The 24,625-nt window shown below is 35.6% G+C and overlaps 1 protein-coding gene and 1 long non-coding RNA gene across 9 annotated transcripts in view; one reads left to right on the top strand and one right to left on the bottom strand.

The window, feature by feature from the left end:
* The window catches only part of LOC102093239 (sodium channel protein type 2 subunit alpha), a 45,926-nt gene extending 21,878 nt beyond the window's left edge, over positions 1-24,048 (top strand). For 2 of the 4 annotated variants that reach the window (XM_065069679.1, XM_065069678.1), the window contains 11 exons: positions 395-847; positions 9,826-9,943; positions 11,745-11,899; positions 12,919-13,092; positions 14,162-14,284; positions 14,556-14,837; positions 16,516-16,569; positions 17,364-17,501; positions 19,338-19,442; positions 19,856-20,126; positions 20,464-24,048. In XM_065069679.1, the coding sequence (XP_064925751.1) occupies positions 395-847; positions 9,826-9,943; positions 11,745-11,899; positions 12,919-13,092; positions 14,162-14,284; positions 14,556-14,837; positions 16,516-16,569; positions 17,364-17,501; positions 19,338-19,442; positions 19,856-20,126; positions 20,464-21,641 (3,051 nt within the window). In that variant the 3' untranslated portion in view covers positions 21,642-24,048. The remainder of the gene's footprint in view (positions 1-394; positions 848-9,825; positions 9,944-11,744; positions 11,900-12,918; positions 13,093-14,161; positions 14,285-14,555; positions 14,838-16,515; positions 16,570-17,363; positions 17,502-19,337; positions 19,443-19,855; positions 20,127-20,463) is intronic. The other 2 variants (XM_065069676.1, XM_065069677.1) reach the window with 2 other exon arrangements.
* Positions 1-24,625, bottom strand: part of LOC110360746 (uncharacterized) — a 138,224-nt gene that overhangs the window by 86,917 nt on the left and 26,682 nt on the right. The gene's annotated exons all lie outside the window — the stretch shown is intronic.

Here is a 24,625-nt window from a genome sequence, read left to right as displayed (position 1 = left end):
GCTACACAGATATTCTGTTGCAGAGTGTTTCACTGTGCCAGAGAAGTAAACATGTTGGATCTGTTCAGTCAGTGCCAAAGAATCATTCATTTCTGACCTTCTACAAACACGAGCAGAAAAAGAATTTACAAGTGTCTTCATGGTCATGCAACAATGCAAAACCACAAAAAAACCCAAACCAAACCAAACAACTGCATTGGGGTATAGGGCAGGTGTTATGCTTAAAACACACTTTGTTTAGTTTACTTATGTTTCATGATTTCCTTTACTGTATATAATTCTGGAATCAGATACTATGTTCTTCACGGGTTTCATAATGGGTGACAGAAACAGCATGTGAATGAAAAATTAAGAAAATTCAGCTTTCAGCTGTATTGTCTTTTTTTTTTTTAAGGTATTGAACCTTTTTCTGGCCTTGCTGCTGAGTTCATTTAGTTCAGACAGCCTTTCTCCTACAGAGGATGATAATGAAATGAATAACTTACAGATTGCTGTTGCAAGAATTCAGAAGGGAATAGATTATGTAAAGAAAAAAGCAGGTGAATGTGTCCGGAAGTCTTTTGGGAAGAAACAAGCCGTTATAAATCAAAGAACAGCAACAGATCAGTTGAATGGTGAGAGAGACCATTGCATTTCCAACTGTACCATTGCTGAAATAAGGATAGATACAAATTACCATAAAAATGAGAATGGAATGGCCACTGTTATAGGTGGCAGTGATTATACGTCATTCATAAACAACCCAAGCCTTACTGTTACAGTCCCAATAGCTGTTGGAGAATCTGATTTTGAACATCCAAATACAGAAGAGTTTAGCAGTGACTCAGAATTGGAGGAAAGCAAGGAGGTAAGATTTAAATATTTTTATGTTTTGTGTATTTGTATTGTTACATAGTATGGCTCTTTCTGCTTAGAAATAGGGAGTGTTTGTGATTTAAGATTGTTGGACTGTACTGAGAGTGAATGAAGTGGGGAAATGGAGCTAAAGAGAGTAGGAAATCCTGGCAGAACTGTATAAAACATATATGAACCCACGTATAAAGGGCTTTGAAAACAAGCTTTTCTAATTTTTAGTTGCATAGACAAACTAGCATATATGTACAGAACAAAACAGAAACAAAATACATGAGGGCTTTTTATATAATAATAATAATATTCCCATGAAGTAAGGATAAAAATAAACTACTATTTTAAAACGTTAGAGGAGATATTAATAAAGAATATAAATACCCTTTGCATTTGATTTTTAAAGCTCACTGAATTCTGCAGATAATCTAGCAGAGGTGCTAACTCAGGCTAATGAGAGCAGTAACAGCAGTTTTCAAGTCCTGAAGTTAAAATGAAATGGGAAAGCCAAGGGAACAATGTCAGTATTATAAGGTGAATATGTCAACTAAAAATAATAAAAAAACGTACAATTACTGAATGAAAAAATATTAATTTGTTGCTTGTTTGTGAGAGTTTGTTTGAACCAGTCACTTCGAAGTCAACTGCCTGACCTTAAACTGAGCCAGCTTTACGAAAGTGGTTATTTGTTAGCAGCTGCAGACTGAGGGCAGAAGCAAAATCATGGATTTCAGTGGGATCCTGAGAGAACTTTGAAAAGTCAGATTGCTGTGCTGTGGCTCCAGTGCAGAGTCTGTCTCGTATCAACTCCATTGGTACCTGAAGACACAAGTTCATTAGTGGAATGTCACTACTTTTGCAGACTGCTGTATTTCAACCTGGGTTGGTTTGTCTGGATTCTTTTATTTCCTTTTGGGGTATTTTCATTTGATTGGTTGTGGGCTTTTTAGGTTTTTGGTTGTTTTGAACTGGAATTTGCCCATATTCTTTCTAAATTTTAGAAAATAAGTTTGTTCCAGTGAACTGCAGTTAAACCAAATTTGGAAGGTGTAATAAGGTGGCTCTTTAAGTGTTTCTTTTATTGTAGAGTGCAGTGTTCAATAATATTACACTTATTTGTTATTTCAGCAGCTCATTTCCTGACACTTGATTTGTTTCATCTGTGTTTTGGAGTTTCTGTTACTCCATATATTATGTTGACCTCTCAGTTAAGAAGACCTTAGATTACCGTTGTGGTTTAACCTGACAGGCAGCTAGCCACCACACAGCTTTTTACTCACTACCCCACCTTTTTGGTGGGGTGGGGGAGAGAATCAGGAACAACAACAAAAAAGTAAACCTTGTGGGTTAGGATAACGAAAGTTTAATAGGACAGAAAGGGAAAATAAAAATTATAGTAAAGATAATAATAAACCAATACATAGAAGATGTGATGCGCAGTGCAGTTGCTCACCACTCACTGAACTGATACCCAGCCAGTTCCCAAGCAGCGGTCCCACAATTCACTTTTCCCTAGTTTATATACTGAGCGTGATGTTCGGTGGTGTGGAATATCCCTTTGGCCCATTGAGGTCAGCTGGCCTGGCTCTGCCCCTTCCTGGCTGCTTGTATATCTCCAGCCTCCTGGCTGAGAAGGCCTTGACTTATAGACATTGCTTAGCAACAACAAAAACATCAGTGTGTTGTCACCTTTGTTCTGGCTTAAATCCAAAACACAGGACTATACCAGCTTCTAGGAAGAAAATTAACTCTATCCCAGCCAAAACCATGACAGTTACTAAGAGGCCTCTTCAAAGCAAATAATGTTCATAATTTGTTTTAAAGTATTAGCTGTACTTTCTAAGGAAGCTATAATGTCTGCTGAACAGCTGCTACATCTTTTAAATGTTATTAATCTGAATAAAGGATACTGGCCTTCTTAGTGTGTTTTAATAAAACTTGGGTTTGTGGAAGGAATATCTGATGAATCCAGGTAATTTGCTCTGATAACTCTGTTAAATCTAGCCCTTACCTGGAAATTATCCAGCAATTGAAGACACCCAGTTCTTCACTATTTTATGTTTAAGAATTAGGTAACAAAATCTATGCCTTCTCACCTCTGATATTGAAGATCAAACATCAGCATTAGCTGTTTATGAGATACTACAATCTAGAATTAATTTTAATCCACTCAAATTTGGAAAAGGTGGCTAAGGATTGACATACTTGAAAGACAGAGGAGATACGTGAACTATCAATTAAAAAAATCACATACAGTAGTTCATAGTATTGAAATTGTCTTTCATTTTGTAGGTTATTTCAGTTTTTTCAGACTTTCCCTTTAAATGGAAGCAGTTTGTATTGAGGTTATTAGATAGCTACATTATTTGATGAGCCTTTGAGAGGTCTTTGGCAAGAAGTGAGGTTTGATTTATACCAATCTCATGTAGTAAAAGATAGATTTGAGGTACTTGAGGAAATCTGAGGTTTATTGCTAGGCATGGGGTTTTCATTTTTATGTTGTTATTTATCTGTTGTAATCCATAATGTGTCTTTAGGAAAAACTTCATAACTAAAAGGGTTGACAGGCAATAGAACAGGCTGCACGGGGAAGCGGTTGTGTCACCACCTCTGGAGCTGTTTAAAAGGTGCTTACATGAGGTTCTTGCCTACAGGGTTGGACTTGACAGTGTCAGGTTAATAGTTGGACTCGATGATCTTAAAGATCTTTTGCAACCAAAATGATTCTATGATTCTGTGATTAAAGTATTTGAAACTTTTTTTTAATTATTTTTTATTTTTTTTTCTTTTAAGTCATGCAGTTAAAAAAGCTGGGAAAAATTGCTTACCCAGAAGTTTTCGTATTCAGTCTGATATGATTGATTTGTTTTGCTTTGCCTGTGGCTTCTTTCTGAAAGTGTATCCTAGTTACATACTTGGCATCTAGCGAAGACCAGGAACAACCTTGAAAATTAGGTACAAGGGAGAACGTATTTCTCATTTTTTAGAGGTGTAGGATGATGAAGGCTTTAATATACATATTGTGGCTGTATCTGTCTCTGTGGGCTTGGTTTGGGGTTGTTTTCTTTGGAGTAGGGCATTGGAGAGGGTTTTGTTTCTTTTGTGGTGTGGGTGTTTTTGTTTGTTGGTTTGGTTTTGGTTTGGGGTGGTTTTTTTTTGTGTGTGTGTGGTTTTTTGGGGTTTTTTGTTGTGGCTTTTTATTTTTTTGGTTGGTTGCTTTTTAAAGTTCAGAACCAAGACGTATATACAGCTATAAGCATCAGATATTCTGCTAATTTTACCTATTTCAGTATGTCTTTGGATATCTAATTGCGCATATCTAATCAACAACTGTAAATGTTATGTTTTGCGAATGTGTGATATATCTAGTAAACACATATTTATATAAGTAGGAATCCATACTTCTGCTGTTTCTAGAACTCAGCCCAAAGGGTACCATGTTTTAACTTCATTGCGTACCATTCTTACTTCTCACAGGAGTAAAATCAAGCTGGATCAGTCAAGAATGCAGATCTGGTGCTTTTTAACCAGGCAGAGCAACGTGTCAGCATGTTTACACAGGTTACCTAAACAAATCATACATATATGATCATTTTTGAGATTGATTGGCCTGCATGCTACCCAGCTACAATATATTTTTCCCCATCCGTTGCAATGTGGTGGAAACACGCACAGTGCTCTGTAAGCTGAGTCCCATGACTCACGTCACAGCATGGTTGAGGGCAACCCGAACATGTTCCTCTCTCCTTGTTACATCTTTAGTATTTTCTGTACTACTGCCATGGCATAACCTGCATGCTTTGTAGGGATTTTTTATTGTTAACTGGACCTTAAGCATCATGACTGTTCAAGTTTAAGAGAGGTTAAGAGGCTACAATTTTCTGAAAATGGAAAGGTAATCTTCACTTGAAATTTTCTGTTCATCTGTTGAACCACATTTTTAGCTGTAATGTGTTTATGAACATTGTCTGATCATGGTCATTTGAAAAATGACTTCATAATATTGCATATATACAATTACTTGTGTGCTAACATGTTTGTATCTTTTGATATAAATTGTTTCATGTTTGTTGACAATGTTTTTGTAATTTACATTCAAGTTTTCTCATATGAGAGAAGCTAAAATATAAGGTGAAGGATACATGCCTGGAAACAAACATGTTTTTTATACATATGCATAGTCCTTTGGAATATAAATTAATAATTTAGTTACATTCTACTCATGAAGTTTGTGTATATCTGTAAGACTGGAAGTTAGAGAATCGTTTGTCAGTTTTGATCTTCATCATCAATAATTGTTTATTTGTGAACTTGATCCATTTGCTTGACTTTTAGAAAGACAGGCATAAAACACAATTTCAAGTGAAAATTTGATTCTATAGGATTCTGTGTTAATGTCTAAATATATCTGGGTGTTTTAAAGTGATACAAATTAGAAAGTTCAGGCAAGAAAGAAATAAAAAATAGAGAAAGACAGAGTAAGGCTAAAATTAAGACAATTGTTAAAAATAAAAAAGGAACTGGCATCCTCTCAAACCTCTAAAGTCAGGAACCTCCACAACTGTAAAAAAAACCTCAGTTGTACCAGGCTATTATTCTTCATGATCTCTTCTGCATAATTGGGCAGTACCTTTCCTTGCTATTAAGGGTAAATACAAGTTTTGCCCATGTGGTTTTGTTGTGGAATCCTGCATTATCTTTCATGTATTCTTTTACACTGAATTATGTACTGGAAATATTTCAGGTCTCACTTCTGTGCCCAGGGGGTCTGCAAGCTATTCAGAAAGATGGAATGGAAAAACATCTTTGTAAGGATTTTTCCAACCCATTTTAGAAGAGGTACTTAAGTAGGGGAAAGTAGAATGTGGTGGTATCCCATCCTGCTGGCGCTAACTTTGGGGGAATGATTTTGATTTGGTGGAGATTGTTTGTGTGACACTGCTACTGCTTCAAGTTCTGCCGTCATGACTGGACAGACATAGAACAGCATGCAAAATAGTAACCCAGGGCTTGTAATCATTTGACTGAAAACCTTTTTTTTCATTTGGATCTCACGTTGTCTTACTGTGAGCTTCCTTGCATGATAAGGCAGTTCTTTTTTAAAAAAAAATATATATATATGTGTGCCTTTTTTTTATTTTTTAAGTTATGTAGACCAGGAGAGGTAAGGTTTGGGTTTAGTTTGGTGAAAAAAACTAAGTACGTTCTATGGACAATACTTTTGCTTTCTTTAAAAGGTAAATAATTTGTAAAACTTATTTATAGACATATTTACTCTTTTCAGAAAAGGACAATAAAAAGATCCCAGTAGAAGTGACTTCACCTACTGTGTTTATACTGAAGAGTACCATACTCAGTGAGAAGTCAAGCTGATGCAGTAATGATGGCTGAAAAAATATGTGCTTTTTGTCCTTTCTGTTGTTTTAATTAATAGTTGAAACTAAATGGAAAAATGAGGTTGTTTTTCTTGAAGAAGCATTTCCTGCTGAAAATAGATCTGATTAAGCAGGAAAATATTCAATTGATGGAATATAAGTGACATAATGCAGGTGTGCTGAGGTTTTCTGTTGCATTTCTATTTAGTAATATTTTCTGATCCTCTTTTCTAAGAGATTCCTGAACATACTCTCCAAAGCGCTGTTACCAATAATCATCTTTCACATTTTACTGTGGTTACTTTAACTCCTCCTCCAGTAAAAATGGACTCAGTCTGCTTAAATTAGAAAGAGAAGAGAGAGATATCTTCAGTGAGTGAGAAGATGAGAATATGCAGCACAGTCTTCCTTTGTTTTTTTGTTTCTTTGTGGGTGTTTTGTTCTAAATAACACAAGGCAATGTTTCCCTTTTATTCCTTGTATTGTCAGCTGTATTGCTGGTATGTGCTTTGGAGTTCAGGAAGCATCAGATTTTCCTTTACTATTTGCATATCAAAATGTGAATGACTTAGAAGTTGAATGCACAGTAGGTTGCATCATGTGAATACTCAGTGACCTACTTCTAATTAGTTCTTATTATGAATTTTCCCTTAAAGTCATTACCTGTGATTTTGTATACACTTTCATTTATTATTTTTTAGATGATGCTCACTAAACATTGATTCTCGACTAATTACCTCAAGCAATCCTAAGTGGCTTCAGTGGGATGATTTGTAGCAGTAACACTATTCTTGCAAGTATTTGTGCCATTGTACCTTGAGTCCTTCAGAAAAAGGATCATGAGCTCCAAATTTTGACCTTGCAATAGTACATTAGATACTTGTATTGAAAAAGTTAATCTATTCAAAGTCCGAATAGCTTTTTACTGCCAACAGTGAAAAAGAAAACAGGTACTATTTTGAGGCAATTCTCTCTAACAAAAATGTTTAGCTGCTGATTTGCAGATGTCAAGGCAGATTGTCAGCTTTTGAGTATGAGTTGTGCCATTCAGTCCAGTGCTGAGTGTATACAAAAGGGAGCTTCTTACTGCAGTTTGGTGAACTTTGAAAAGCAGCTCAGTGCCCTGGGAGGTGAAGGATGAACATTTCTGTCTTTCCTAGAAGTCTTGTTCTTGGAGTGATTCACAAAATCAGTTAGATCTCTGTGAACTTCATACGTAGTAAAGAAACTAACTGAATTAGAATAGGAAATTCTTCTATGCATAATGTTTTTTACCATCTGTTTTTATTGTTGTTTGATACCTTCATCGTAGTGAAAAATATGAGCACCTCACATGAAAAAGAGAAACAATGTTTAAATCTGTAACTCTTCAGGAGCAAGACTATATCCTATGATGTTTTTAGAAGAAAGAGGGAACCAGGCTAATTCTTCTACCATTTATTAAATTAGATATAAAACTTCATGTTATAAACACATTGATTCTTTTCTGTTTCTTTTCCGTTCCTGGTTGTTCATCTTTTAATGTTGTTAATTCATAAAAATCTGTATTAGTTCAGTTGTGTTCATGTCATCTGCTCAAACAGTGTACTAAGTAGCTTACAGTTGAAATGACCTAGTGTACTTCATGTTGGTTTTAATTTTTATTAGCAATATGATGCAAAACTTCCTTACTCCTAAAAAATATATTTTTTTAAAATAGTAATTTGTTTTATAATTCAATTCATTATTTCAGTTTACCCACCACTGCTGCAACATGTTGCAACATATAAACTATGTCATGGAATGATGAAAGCAGCATATTAATACAATGATGGAGGCATATAGTGCTTTCCTCGGGTTCAGTAGGAGTAGTAATGGGAAAAGCTGTTTGCTGTGAATATTGGTATTTTTAAATTAATGCTACTAAAAATGAAAAGAGGTGTTTACATTACATATGAGTAATTTGGGGGTTCTATTCCAGATAAACAGTTTCTAAAGTAGCAGCAAAGTAGGCAATATTACTGAATCATTTTTAATAGAAGTTAATGCAGAACACTGGGTTACTTTTTCTTACTAAATTGTCTCTCTCTTCTTTCACACATATGGCAAAAATAATTGTTTGATACCTAAAATAATTTTGTCCTTTCACATTTCTCAGTTGAGGTCTAAAGATAGCTTGATTCGATAGTGCCTGTAAGTTGTCTGCTTTTATGTCTTGGATGCCTCTTAATCATGCAAATCTAGCTAAATTAACAAAAATGGTTATTTCTACGGAACCGAAGCTGTTTTACAAAGTGTGCTTACATCATTCCCTACAGACATGTGGTTGTGTGAATTCATTACTGATGTTGTGTACTTCTGGATAATAAGACTGTAAGATGTCAGTGGATGCTGTGACCAAAACTACTCTGACTTAGTTTGGTACTCAGATCAAGTGTACAGGACACCATATCTTCCTTTAAAATGTCCAGACTATTGATTTTTTTGTAATACACATGCAGATTACAAAATAAAAAATAAATTAAGGCTTATTCTTTTATTAGTAACTTTTGTAATGCTAATGTGACTTACATAATTTTAATGATTAAAAAATATCCTTTCTTTCTGGGTGTTAACTGTACAGATATGTGTACCAGAGTAATGGGTAGTTTCAGAATGCACAGTGTAAAACATATGTGCATTCGCAAAAAAGAATGCAAATTAATGCCAGTTGAAATGTATTTTATCATACTTTTTCCTTTTTGAAGCTTAACCGTATATATCAAAAACAGAAAAGGTGTTAACACAGTAGTTACAATTATGGGTTAAGACAGGGCGGGCTTAATTTGTTTTATGAATGAGTTGAGGGTAGTGTTCAAATACACGTCTGAAACAAGGCTTCAATCCTGATTTTACTTTGACAGTTTCCAATCTAGATCATAAGAATGATCTTAAAATGAAAAGTAACTGAATTGTCTGTGTTCAAATGTAACCAAATTTTATTATAAATTGTAGTATATGCCTGAAGTGGTTATCTTGCATCACACTGATGTTGAAGATGCCGGTAAAAAAATAACCGATAATTTATTTCCTCTGTATTATAAATAATGGGCACTGAATTAAAATCTTCCTTAAAAATCTACTACATTTTCTCCATTGGCCAGTATACCCTGACAGTTCACAATTTAAAGTTTTTTTTTTATTGCCAGAATTTACTGTCATTGGGTTGAGGAGACTGCTCTAATGGAAGTAGCTACTAACATATGTCATCTTAAAGCATACCATATAACTTGAATAGTGTTTGTCTAAAATATAGCAAGAGAAATTATAGTAGGAAAATAATAGTAGAAAACAAAATAAATAGAATATGTATCAGAAAATCTACTTGGTAGTTGTTAACTTTGATGAATGATAACACAGTGCTGTATTTAGGACAAAATATGCCTTGTAATCTCTGGGTAAAAAGTGGGTGATTTATGCACATTTCAACAGCATTGACTGCTAAATGTGGATGTTTGTGTGTATTTCTGGTGACAAATATTGTTCTTATTATTACTTGCACACAGTGTTGCATGCTTGAAGATAATTACAACTCTAAAAATATAAATATTAATAAAGTATAACAGTTATTGAATTCTATTTTCAGAAGCTAAATTTTCCTAGCTCATCTGAAGGAAGTACAGTTAATTTAGCTCTCTTTGGAGAAGAAAAAGCTGAATCTGAACCAGAAAAAGACTCAGAGCTACAGGCATGCTTTACAGAAGGTATGGAAATAAAATAGTGGGTTAGCAATTCCGTTTCAGTTGTTTGTAACAAGCATTGGCAGTTCAAGGAAGCTATTTGCTACAGCAGTCCTGGATCCCAGTTTGTCAAGACTTATGATATAGATAATTTTGCCTGTTGTAGGTAATTGTACAGAAGTCCATGGAGCCATTTGTGGATAGAAAGTTGTATATGTGTGTATGTGATCATTTATAATATTGCTAAATAAGCACTAGGCACAATACTGTAAACTGATTCTCAGCAATTAGGAATCCTATTGATGAAAATTACATTCTTGGTAGTGAAATCTGCAAGACCAAATCCTACACCAGGTGTGCTCCACTAAGAAATTCAAACCAGAATCATGTGATTACCCATGGTCCCTTCACAGGACTAGAAAGCAATTGAGTGGATGATTCAGATCTTGAAAAGTACAACTCAAACAACAGAGTAATTATCTTGACATGACACCATTAATGGAGGGAGGGTGTGCATAAATATAATGTTTTTATTCAAGTAAAGAAGTTTGAACAGCATACTTGCACATCCTTAGCGGTTTCCATTTATTTTAGTTCTGAACAGCTGTATCCTTTAGGGGACTGCTGAAATTTACTGTTTAGGAATGTCGTTCCCATTTTGTGATATTACAGATTTTACTTTCTTTTAACTTATTATTAAAATAATTCAAAACAAAATATGTCCCAGGCTTAACTCTTCAATCCTATCCATGCTTTTTGATTTACTATTAGGAAGACACCATTGACTTAGGCTAGGTCTCTTGTCCTTTGAAATATTATTTTAGTCGTCTTTAAAAAAAATATTTTGTAATGTGAGGCTATATTGAATACATCAAGCTCTTGATTAAATAAAAATTACACTTCTCAAATAATATGGTACATTACAGTTCTTCCTTATCCTTATGTGATGTCTATCAATCCTTGAGCATAAGATTATTTTTTCCATAATGTAGGCATTTTGACTAGTTAAAGTCAGTCATGCTCTTCGTGTTGGTAGCTGTTTTATTTGAGTTGATGACATATAGCGTAACTTATTTGTAACATATGAACTTAATGACACACGGGAATACTATAATGCTGCCTTTGGGACCCATTAAAAGGGTTCAAACTTGACTGTGTTTCTACGTGGTTAATCATATATAAAGAAATCAGGGGACTACTGTTAGCCAGGCAGATTCTGTGCTGTGAGGTAGGGAGCTCTGCACAGTGGGGCAGAACTCTGTGGATGGTTGTTACGAGTCTGTACCACATGGAAAAGCTCTCACAGTTTCCAGTTAAATCAGTTGTTTATCTCATGAAAGAGGTGTCCTTAGTCAGCCCTTGAAGCAGAGGTCATTCTTTGGTATAACAAAATAAAGGATGTTCACATCTGTGTGATTTATTAGAACCTTAGTTGAGACGCGAAAGTACTTCTAAAAGAAGCTGCTGTACTCTTGAACTACTTTGTGTGAAAGCTACTATGTTTCTGCTCCCTGACAATTCTCATATGTTCTCTGATTATCTTTATATAAATGGAAAATAATTTTAAAAAACGTGTTTATAAATGAAAATGAGATCAATTAGATGTCTCCTTTTGATTCTAAGCTTGATGTAGCATCAGGGTAGTAGAAGAATTGTGTACATGCAAGCTTTCCTACATCCAAAGTATCAAATCAAGAAGGTACGGATGGTTAAAGTAGGACGCAGTAATTTCAAGTACCAACTTCCACATTAAACAGGAGCTAATTAAGAGTGATTTTGTCTAATGACAATTCTACCATATAACAGTTTGTCGTTGTGTTATTAGGCTGTATACGGAAGTTTAAATGCTGTAAAGGAAGTACGGACACCACAAAAGGAAGAATCTGGTGGAACCTTCGAAAAACATGCTACAAGATAGTAGAACACAACTGGTTTGAAACATTCATTGTCTTCATGATTCTTCTCAGCAGTGGTGCTCTGGTAGGTAGAGCATACACCCATAGAAACAGTACCTATAAAAATGTTTTGTCAAAGGTAGGATTATGAACCTGTTCATTGAGGAAAAAATACAAAGTTGGCTTGAAAGAGACCTTGGAACTAAATTCCCAGAATATTTTGGGTAATGCATATAAAAGAAGTCATTAAAATTCTGCTGTCAAATAACACTCTGCAGATGAATTTTTTGCTGAATACAAGGTGATATGTGTGTGTGATAGTGCTTATGAAAAGGCTTACACTAAGATTCTTGTTTAAGAAATTATAAAAATCAAGCTAAATTAATTGTATGCAATAGCTGGAACAATTATTCAATTGTCTGCCCTCTGCTCCGGCACCTGAAACACCATGTCCCTTTTTTCTTCTCTGACCTTGATGTTTGCAGAGTAGTTTTTCCCAATTTTTTCTTCAGTCCTCACACTGCCATGCAGCGTTTTGCCCTTTGTTCAACATGTTTTCGCAGAGGCATCACAACCTTCACTGATGGGCTCAGCTCCCTGTGGTGGGTCCATTGTGGAACTGGCACAGAACAGCCCCTGGCCTCTTCTCACAGCGGCCACCCCTGCAGCCTCCAGCCACCAAAGTCTTGCCACCAACGCCCAATATTGGAATTCAGCAATCATCAGCAACATAATATTTGGTCACTGTAGCTCATTATTCAGTTTTGTTAGCTGAATTTATTATAATTGGGAGACTGCATTCTGACTGAGCCTAACTGGGCTTTTCAGGGTGACAAATTGTAATTCTGTGTTGACTATTATTGAAATTTCTAAAAACATTTTTGGCAACTTCAGTCATTTTATTGTAATTCTATTATCAAGCAATGATAAACCCTAAAACTCAGAACAAATGCAATTGTAATCTCTGCTAATGCTGTCTCTTCAAGTTAAAACATCTAAAGTTGAAGGTGATTTTACTTTGCCATTTTTAATTTGGTTCTTTTGGTTTAATGTGTAGTTTGCAAAGACCTATGAGTATCTGATATATGCAGCCCATTTTTACAGGCTTTTGAAGATATATATATTGAGCAGCGCAAGACTATAAAAACTGTACTGGACTATGCTGATAAAATCTTCACTTACATCTTTATTCTGGAAATGGTGCTAAAATGGGTGGCCTATGGTTTTCAAACTTATTTCACTAACGCTTGGTGCTGGATGGACTTCTTGATTGTTGATGTAGGTATTATACTTTCCTGAGTAGCTTATTTCTGTTGTTTAAGCAGGTCCTTTTATGTAACACCAATCTGATACATATTCTGCATTGTGTATATATACATATACATGTATTAATTGGGCTTAAAAGAACAGACATACTGGTGAATAAGATTCCACTGTAATTATTCAGTAAAAATCTTCCTTTATGCTGTTATTGACTCCATGTGTTCTGTGTTTTACTGTGCTGGGTCCCAACCACTTAGTGAGGACTATTAGCTGGTTGGACTTTCTGGAGTTGGTGGCAGAGACCAAGGAGGAAGCAGACACAGAAAGGAAAGAGAACTTTAAGTGAGCACATAGGGTTGAGATAGGACAGTTGATCCTGGGCGCGATGAATGACTGGCACAGAACTGCAGGGGAGAATGATATCAGCAAATTGGGGAGGGAGCAAAATAAGAGGGGTTGGGGGAAAGGGGACAGCAATTGGAGTAAAAAGGATTGAGGAAAACAAAAAGTGATGGCCTACAAATTCCTGGTTCATGTGTCTGCTACTATGTGAATTATTCTAAGTGTGCGTTAGCAGAAGCAAATGCTGCTGGCTCACGTTATATTATTATTGTAATAATGCATCTGTAGTACAGCACTGTTTACTATTGTAACGTCATGTAGAATGGGATTAGGTTTTCAGTACCTTTCAGGCTTTGTCTGAGTTTATTTGGAAGATGAGCTTTTATTCAAATTAGTTTTACCCAAATTGCCCTTCATTTTGAATAGGTTTAATGTGCCTTGTTCTAACTAGCACTTTGTGATGAAAGTTCCAGACATTAAGGTCTGTTTGTTTAAACTGTACTGAAATACACACGCAACGTTGTATTCAGGTTTTATATATATATATTTATATATATATATATACACACACATACATTTTTTGTTCTTCTTGTTCTTCTGCTAGAAGCTTAAGATCCTTATGAATTTTTTTCCTGATATCCAGATCAAAATTTTTTTCCTCTAGGAACTATATTTGTATTGTAAGACTGTATTTAAAAAAAAAAAAAAAACAAACACAGTTCTGTTTTGTTTTTTGCTCTAGGTCTCCTTGGTTAGCTTAGTAGCTACTGCCCTTGGTTTCTCAGAACTCAGTGCAATTAAATCCCTCCGAACTCTAAGAGCTTTGAGACCTCTGAGAGCTTTGTCACGCTTTGAAGGCATGAGGGTAAGGAAAAAAAAAGCAGCAATGTGTAAAACAAATCCATAAAATTATGCCTAATTATGAAATCACGGAGGAATACCAAACTGCATGTCTGTTTTCAAGGCCAATGGTAGCATGTTTGATTGTATTACATGTATTATTCCTTTTCTGTTGGCGTTATTCAATGTATTTTAATGGTTTACATTATATCTTTTGCTGTATTTGGAAAGCAAATAATCTTCTTACTGCCATATATACTGTTTTTAATTTTCTTTTTCCTGTGTTTTTCTCCTAGGTGGTTGTGAATGCTCTTACTGGAGCAATCCCATCCATTATGAATGTACTTCTGGTTTGTCTTACATTCTGGCTAATTTTCAGCATTATGGGAGTAAATTTGTTTGCTGGCAAGTTCTATCACTGTGTCAATACCACAACTGGTGAGCCATTCCCACCAGAGAAAGTCAATAATGTAACTATGTGTGAAAATCTTATCATCACTGCTACAGATGTCCGTTGGCAAAATGTGAAGGTGAATTTTGATAATGTTGGAGCTGGTTATCTTTCCCTGCTTCAAGTAGTAAGTGTTTAAATTTTCATAAACTGTTTTTCCAGTATTAAGCTTTATAGCAGTAACATTTAATTCAATTTTTTTTCAGTGTTGTTTTGGAATAAATGAATGGATATGAGATTGATTTTATAATTGTGTTCCATGAAACTAATAAGATTGCTTATGGTAAAAATCTGCTACGTTTTATGGCCAGATAGATATAAAGTTCCTTTGCACCCAACTGCTAATACCTTCTTGAGTTCTACAGAAATACAGTACCTAGTTAAAATTAAAAATGAAAAAAAAATTTTGAAGGGTAGCTAGGATTAATTTTCTTTTATTTTCTTGATCTGTTAAGGCATTTTGACTTAGTTTTTTACAATGGCAGTCTGACAGATGCATTCAAGAGCTCAACTGATCTTCAAATGAAAAGAAAGCCAACTATTGATATAGAAAAATATTTTCAATTCACTTTTCCTTTCTCTTCTTTCCCATTTTATTATTCTTGTGAGTCCTACTCCAGTCATTGTCTATTTCAAGTGGGTTTTTTTGAAGGTAATTTCTAGTTTGTATTTAAACTCCAGATGAGCAGCTGCAGAATTCACTAATCGAGTGAGCACTTGGTAATTATTCTGTCTTTAAAATGCTACAACTGGTAGTATTTAGTAGTTAGTATTGTGCTAGCAGGCTACTATCTGATTGTTCTGGGGAGTAACAGCTATTGCTAAATAGTACTAGGCAATTGCATAAATCACCACAAGCACCACCAGTGCTTGTGGCTTTTGTAACATCTCTTGCATGGAATGGTCCAGCTATGTAATGTTTTCAGTAAACATACCATTCATATCTTGTTTTTACTTAATATCATAGCTCACAGGAATAGGTTTGATGGAAAGCTGAGGAACTGGCTGGATTGAGGTTGTTCAACCTGGAGAAGAGAAAGCTCCAGGGGGACCTCATTGTGGCCTTTCAATATATAAAAGGGGCTTAGAAGAAAGACAATGAGAAAATTTTTACCAAGGCCTATAATGTGACAGGACAAGGGGCAACACTTTTAAACTGTATGAGTGTAGATTTAGATTGGATATTAGGAAGAATTTTTCTTTGTTTGTTTTAACAATAAGGTGGTGAGTCACTAGAATAGGTTGCCTGGAGAAGCTGTGGATGTGCTACCATTGGAAGTGTGTGATGTAATGAAAGATGTCCCTGTCCATGGCAGACGGGTTGAACTAGATCATCTCTAAAGGTTCTTTTGGCGCCAAACCATGCTATGATTCTATTATTTTCTTAAGATTTCTTGGGACTACTTGTCTTCTGGAGTTTCTTCTAGGACTCTTTGCATATTCTGTCTGAAAAACGCCAACCCATGGTGGCTGATTTTGGACTCCTCCTCCCGTTTTTTGGTAGTCAGCAACTTAGAGCCTTGTTATAAATTGCAGTCTGTTATGTTCAGATACTGATTGCAACTCATCCCACATAGAGTTTATATGAATTTGCATGAAGATTAGAATTTATTCAGTGTTTAAATATTAGGGAGAATTATTCCACAATAAATTACATTCTGTGAATACTTTCTTGTGTCTTACCAGACTTTTAATATTCATCTTTATTTTTGTGGGTACAAATACATTGCAGAAGATAGTATTTTATTTAGAACGTTAACAAAACTGGAACTTTGATCGAAAATATTAACAAACTTTGGTTTTAGGCGACGTTTAAAGGATGGATGCTGATCATGTATGCTGCAGTTGATTCTAGAGAAGTAAGTGCAATATAAAATTTACTGAGTGAAAACAAACGTAAGATTGATGTAATGCTTCTTGAATGGCAGTTGAAATAAAGTAAAATATACAGAATAAAAATGTAAAACCTTGAATAAATATTCTGTATATATCTATGCACTGTAAAGTAGTTCAGTGCATATACTTTTAATAGATAAAATAATTATATCAGTAAATCTGCATAAAGTATTACTAATTTAGTAAATCATCTGTAAATAAATTAAAAAAAAATGAAATCTGTTTTCCTGTTAATTTATGTCACTGAGATTGTACAGATTAGGAAGTAGGTTTTTCCTGTGTCTCCAGAAATAACCACAATGATCAGATCACAAGACCTGCAGTAGCTAATACAGAGCTGCAGATTGTGGCGATCTCTAAAAATAAAATGGCTGAATTTTGCCTGTTTTTCTGTTAATGTCAGTATTTATTTTGCATGTGTCCTCTAATCCAGCTCCTGATTTGTATAAAGTCCATAGGAACTGAATTGTTTTTGAGCACGCTGCTGTCAAATTTTATAGGAATTACATGAATCATCAAATGTCATTAGAGGGGAACTGGTAGATAGTAAGGGGAGGAGTGGCAGGTGTGCAGTTACAGACACCTGCTTAAATAGACTCTCAAGTTCAAAGATTAGGCAAATGTGCTCTAGAACAGCTGGTTTTCCCCCTTGCCAAGGAGTCACTGTTCAGCTGGATGGAACTGCTGTTTCTGCTCAGTATTCTATAATTTGTCTTAACTGTTATTTTTTATGTATTGCTGTTTTTCTGTTACATAGACAGGGAAACAGCCGAAGTATGAGTACAACCTGTACATGTATATTTACTTTGTTGCCTTTATCATCTTTGGATCATTTTTCACCCTAAACTTATTCATTGGTGTCATCATAGATAACTTCAACCAACAAAAAAAGAAGATAAGTATCACATGTTTCATTTTCATAATGCTTCATTGTTATTGAGCAGTCTGCAAATGTATATAGGGATAATATTTTTTTTTTCCAACTGAAATAATTTCTGTGATTCAAATGAACACTGTATTGTGTCAAGAATGGCAGACACTGTCTACTGTAGTCATGATTTAAAAGGCAGAGACGCATTCCTGCCTAAGGGCTTTTTCTGGGAGTGTGGTATACACCCCTTGTACATTTGTGGCTGTTGTAACTGTCTCCAGGAAAGTAGAATACTGCAGGTGTGACAAAGGACTACAGTTAGGCTGGGGAAAATTCTATGTATGTGCTATTTTTCAGGTCTGTGTAGCAAATTAGCAAGTATTAGTCACCTGCCTTTGAATTTATAGATGCACCCTTACTCACAGAAATATGCAGATCATGCAGTCTGTGGCTACCTCGCAGTATTTTTCTTATCTTTATTCTGCCTTCACATCACTGAGATCTCTTCATTTTGGGCAATGAATGGGAAAGACCTGATGCCACGCTGTACTGTCCCTGTGTAGTTAAACTGTGTGCATTTCTTTCGTCCCTATGTGTGTCTTACTTCTATTACTTTAGTTTCCATGGGAAAAAAATGTTCCATTAGCTGTCAAATTCCAAACCACTACAGTCCTCAAAAGCATATAAGGTGTACCTCGAGACTGCTCCCTGTGGACAGCACGCTGAGACAATGATGGCTTGTTCACTCTTGACAGCCATTACATCAGTGAGGCATCAGAAGAAATCCCCAGTTCAATGCCTGTTCCTCTACACCTTTTAAATTTTTTTTTACTGGATAAAATATCCTGACAGAGTCACATCACATTTCTGCCATAATCAGCAAATTAATTTTTTGTTATTCTCCTAAAACTCTTACTCTCTAAGAACTGAATTTGACTTGAATGTTTGGCTTGTGGGCTGAGTGTGCTAAGCAAGATCTCTCTTGACTTCAAAATCTTTGTCTATGTGTCACCACAGCTGAAAGACTCAAACACATCTTCGTCCGCATTTGTTGTTACTTTCTCCATAAGATCGATGCTGCATTTGACAAAGTCACAGAATCACCTATGACTCCAAAATTCTTTTCCAAATGCCAGTGCTTTGGCATTATGCATTCCTGGAATGTACTTAAAAACAAATGTATGGGAAAAAAAAAAAAAAAAAAGCAGTTACTTGTCCATATAAATTTTATTTCTGACAAGTATTTCCATATGTGTATTACACATACCAGTCTAGACACCCTTTTACTTGACTGCTGCCCTCTTATTTATGCAAGAAACTGTAGAGTAATCCCACGCTTCTGATGATTTCCATACAACGTAGGAGGATAATGAAGCTTCACATGCACTGTAGAAGTACTATTGTGGCAAAAAGAAAAATCTGAACTGAGATACCGGTACTTGCATGATAAAACATGCATCCTGAAAAGTCACATCACTAATTTTTCCTTATATGGTTTCCCTGAGGGCAAATCAGCACTCAGTGAATCTTTCTACCTTTGCAGCTTTTATATTTCTGGTAGAGTGATTTACAGTGTGGAGTTTGTGATTTAAATGTATAAGTATCTATGGGGGTTTTGTACCTATTTAATTGAATTAATCAGTTACGTATTTTTTAAAATAACAAAAGTTCTGCGTTTTTTCTCTGTTACTTAATTTGTTTTATTTTTCTGTCAAGAATTGTCAGATATTTTAACAATCTTTTATAAATTTATTATGTTTTGGTAACAATGTACAAGAATTAATACATTGTTCATAAAAAACATGTTCTGCAATGCTGTGAATTAATGCATTGTAATCGGTTTTATTTTTCCTATTTTACCTTGGAGGTCAAGACATTTTCATGACAGAAGAACAAAAGAAATACTACAATGCAATGAAGAAGCTGGGGTCCAAGAAACCACAGAAACCTATACCTAGACCAACGGTAAGCATGTGTTCCATTCTTCTGTCATCTGCATTTGGGAAGAAATGGCAGCAGTACTTTAACTATAAAAAAAGTTTCTCTCTTAACTCTAAAGTGGTTTAGGCCTAACTCAAGTTAGTCCTTCATTCTGAATTAAAACATGTACATAATTCTGTTCTGCAGGAAAAATCTCTGGTATTTGTTATGCCCAAGGAAGTAGAGAATCAAAGAATCTGAGGAAATAGAAACCTGTTGGGTTCTGAGGGGAATTCTTAGAGCTGGCCAATAAGGAAGTTACTGGACAGTGCTTTTCTTAGATTGTTCAACCTTTTGCTTGGTTGCCTATTTCGGGGTAGGAGGAAGGAAATGGGAGAGAGGAAAGGGGTGTTCATTACATACAAGATACTATCACCTTTTCTTTTTTCTCCCCTCAGAACAAACTGCAAGGTCTGGTGTTTGATGTTGTAACAAAGCAAGCGTTTGACATCACTATTATGGTTCTCATCTGTCTTAACATGGTCACCATGATGATAGAAACAGATGACCAGGGTGAACTTACGCAAAATATTTTATACTGGATTAACTTGGTCTTTGTTGTCCTTTTCACTGGAGAATGTGTCTTCAAAATGTTCTCGCTCCGTTATTATTACTTCACCATTGGCTGGAATGTTTTTGATTTTGTGGTTGTTATTCTCTCAATAGTAGGTAAGAAATCCTTACATTCAAAAGGAAATATAGTAAGATGTATTCAATGCTTTATCTCTGTCAAATTTTGCAAAATAGAAGAAATAGTAAACTTTAATTTCTTCTGATTGTTTAAGAAATGAAAATCATACTTTAGAGTATGAACTTTCTTAATTCTACATTAATACATTTTTTCCCTAAGAGCTATGGGAAAATCTAAAATTACCCATAGCAGATAAAATTAATCTCCAATTATAGTTTCCACTAATTACACAGATAGAGATGTTCTTTATACTTTTTTTGTGAAAAATGTAATCTGTGATGTTAACCCTTTTAATCTTATTTTTATGTTTGACAGGTATGTTTCTAGCTGAAGTGATTGAAAAGTACTTTGTTTCCCCCACACTGTTCAGAGTCATCCGACTTGCCAGAATCGGTCGAATCCTGCGTCTCATTAAAGGCGCTAAGGGAATCCGCACTCTGCTTTTTGCTTTGATGATGTCTCTTCCTGCTCTGTTCAACATTGGTCTGCTGCTGTTCCTGGTCATGTTTATCTATGCGATATTTGGCATGTACAACTTTGCCTATGTCAAGAGGGAAGCTGGTATAGATGACATGTTCAACTTTGAAACGTTTGGCAACAGCATGATCTGCCTGTTTCAAATCACCACATCTGCTGGCTGGGATGGATTGCTTGCCCCAATTCTTAACAGTGGGGAGCCGGACTGTAACCCTAACAAAACTCATCCGGGAAGCTCTGTGAAAGGTGACTGCGGCAACCCTTCCGTTGGGATTTTCTTCTTTGTCAGCTACATTATCATCTCATTTCTGGTAGTGGTGAACATGTACATTGCTGTGATTCTGGAGAACTTTGGTGTTGCTACTGAAGAAAGCGCTGAACCCTTGAGCGAGGATGACTTCGAGATGTTCTATGAGGTTTGGGAAAAATATGATCCAGATGCAACACAGTTCATAGAATATAGCAAATTATCTGATTTTGCAGCTTCTCTGGATCCTCCTCTTAATATACCAAAACCGAACACAATTCAACTTATTGCGATGGATCTGCCCATGGTAAGTGGTGACAGAATTCACTGCCTTGACATCTTGTTTGCCTTCACAAAGCATGTTTTGGGGGACAGTGATGAGATGGATGCCCTGAGAATACAGATGGAAGATCGGTTTATGGCAGCCAATCCTTCCAAAGTCTCCTATGAACCGATTACAACTACGTTAAAACGAAAACAGGAGCAAGTGTCTGCTGTCATCATTCAGCGTGCCTATAGGCGTCATCTTTTAAGGCAGTCAGTAAAGAAACTTTCATTTATGTATCGGAAAGATGGCGTTGATCTGCTTATGAAGAAAGATATGATTGTTGGTAACTTAAGTGAAAACTCATCTCCAATGGATATGTCTGCATCTACCACATCTCCACCTTCTTATGATAGTGTAACAAAACCAGAAAAAGAAAAATATGAAGATGACAAATCAGAAAAAGAAGACAAGGGGAAAGACAGAAAAGGAAACAAAAAGTAAAAGAGACAAAGAGGTTGTCCATGATGAATCTTCACAAGCCTGAGAAGATAAAATTTTTATCAATAGCACTCTTATTGGAGGATTATGCCAAAATTACGAGTTTTTACATATTTACCTGCTGCTACAGTCAGTGCCTGTACCAAGACAATGACCCTTCTCTACCAAACTCTCTCTGTAACAGGGAAACAACTTTGCCAGAGGAATAGTTTTTGTCATCAGCTGGCACTAATGGAGAGGGGACACAAAATTTCTACTTGGCCTGTAGGAACCCGTAATGGATTGCAGAACTAACAGTCTTAATAAGTCTGTATTTTTGTGGAATAAGTGTGTACATTTCATCTCCTATGGATGCTCCATGTGTGTCAGGTTTTTTTGCGATCTCATTTGCTTTAATGCACATACTGCTATTTGCAATTCTGCTGAGAAAAACTAAATACTCTTGCAGAGGAATGCAGATGTCAGGAATATGTAATTATGGCATAATGGGAACGTAGTTCTCTTCAAGCCACTTCTAAAAGCAGAAAAAAAGATTCTAGGTTATTGAACCTCAGGATCTAGAGGAAATCAACAACAAATGATAAAAAAAAAAGAACAGAGTAGATAGAGAATTTATCAGAAAATAAATCAAGGGGATAACTTTCACAGAAAAGAGGTTGGTAGTTTAGTTTTTTGGTTTTAATATACTTCTGTTTAATACTTTTTAGTAATTCTTAATTTATTATACAGTCCATTTCAGATATAGTGGTTTAAATAAGCGATGCTACACACTCAACTCCTGTTTTGAAAAATGTGAAACTATTAAACATACTTACTTTCAAAGTCAAAGGTATCTCATAATTCCTGAGAGATTTAAACAGTTCTTTTCACAGAAAAGCTACAAATGCCAAAGTGTGCCTACAGGGAATTACTGAAATTAGTCTTTTTGCTTGTTTTAGCTGTAGACCCTGTAATTTCGTGAGTCACTTGCATACTTCCTTCCAAAGTTTGTTTCTACACTTCTTATTTCACATGAATGTATCACACTTAGGAGAATAATCAAAGCTACACGAATAAATTGATAGCAAAGTACCTTTTGGTACAAATCCTACCTTAATGTATACCTCAGGCTAAAATTTCCATGCTTTGGAGGGATGGGTCATGCCAGAGACACAAAATGTGAACATCAGAGATGGTTTTGACCCCCAATGGCACTTTAGTCAGCTTTCTGCTGCAGGTAATGCAATCTGCACTGGAAGCTGGGGTGACCAAAAGGAGATACTGAAGTCAGTTTTGTCCTGCATTGTGATTTAGATGACTTTTTATCATCAAGGCTGACACTATTTATGGAAGTAAACTATCCTCTGTTATTTAATCAATTGTTTTATGCAGTGGTGCCTGTTTGAACAAAGAAGCAATGACCTAAGTACTATATTTATTGCATCTAATACGTACCCTAGTATGTATAGCCGATAACATTTCAGTAGATAATATGATATATTCTGTAATACTCCACGTAATTGGGAAGCTTTGACTGATGCATGCTTGCTGCTATTATCCTACAGCTATTAAAGGCTAAGATGGGAAGACATGTGAGTGGTAAAAAGAATAAAACTGTTCGACGAGACCATCCTTCCTCATACCAGTAAGCAATAGTTTGCTGCTATTATAGATATTATTTTGTTTGAGTTTTGTAATCAGTAAGTATGCAGTAAATATCCAGACTACACAGGGCAAATATATTGCTTAAAATTAGGGCTAGAAAAAAAAAGTTTATAATATATATCTATTGACCTATTCTTGTTATTTTGAAAACAGTTTTATTTTATAACATTTTATACTTCTTATAGGAAACTACACATAACTTCATGTTGGTAGTAATTTTTGTTGGTGTCTATCTGTGACAACGTTGGGAAACCTTAGATACAAAGTGAATTGGTAATTGCAACTTTCTGCTAATTATATTAAGCGTATTTTAATTAGGAATAATTTTAAGAGAAATGGACAGTACAGTTCTTTTTCTGATCAATTGGTAGGTCTTTGTATGGGAAACAAGATAGAAGGGTTTCTTTTGAAATTATAATCCTGTCTGTGAGTTGTCAGGGTCATCTTAGTCATAGAAACATTGCTTTTCCTGCATGTTAGTCTCACACATAATCTGCTTTTCTTGTTGATTCATACTGTAGTAGAAGTGCTTTAAATATATTTTGTTATTAAAAATTTTTCTTTGTGAGAATGAATAGTGAACTTGTGCAATGGACAGTGGAATACCTTGCATTTCTTAAAAAAGAACTAGAATATAGATGGGCTCCTGCTTTTGTAGAAACTATTGGCTCATACTGTACTGATGAACTGCATGCAGGAAGTTGTTTTACCAAAAAATAACTACATTGCTAACAACCCAAAGGAATAAAGATAACCTTTTAATGTACTTGTTTTAGTCTTTGTGTTTTTATTGTATGAAGTTTATACAGATTACCAAGTAATGGTTGGCAAAATTAAGGGGGAACTTTAGAAACAAGGCAATGGGTTTTAGACCTCTAGATCATATGTTGCTTGATGACTTAGATCAATGTCAACTTGTCACCATCTAGATGAAATGAAATGCTTATGTTGTCCTGACCAGGGACGTTTTTCTAGAATTCAGAAAAGAATTGCATTCCAGCTTTGGTTTTGTCAGATTTTTGTGAGTTGCCCAGGAAGAGGCCCAGTGGCATCCTCTGGTGGCCAAGTCCAATAAAGGCTGTATCCACATTGTTGCTGAGCAGCAGGTCGAGCAGACACTGATCACCCTGGGGTGGGCGGTCTGGGATCTGTTGACGGAATAGCCCCACAGGGAGATAACAGAGTCCCTTTAATCCCATTCCCCTTCAAGAATCCCATCCTTTCCAAGAGAAGGGAAAAAGACCTGTTAGAGGTGTTAGCGGCGCCCCAAAGCTGTCTGCAGGCAGCTGATGCCTGGACGCAGTTCGATGTGGGCTCTGGCAAGAGGTCACAGCCTACAGGTG

The sequence above is a fragment of the Columba livia genome, chromosome 7 (assembly GCF_036013475.1).
Source record: "Columba livia isolate bColLiv1 breed racing homer chromosome 7, bColLiv1.pat.W.v2, whole genome shotgun sequence".
Classification (NCBI taxonomy): Eukaryota; Metazoa; Chordata; class Aves; order Columbiformes; family Columbidae; genus Columba; species Columba livia.
Note: the sequence above shows the minus strand (reverse complement) of the source record. Positions and strands in the feature narration are given on the sequence as shown.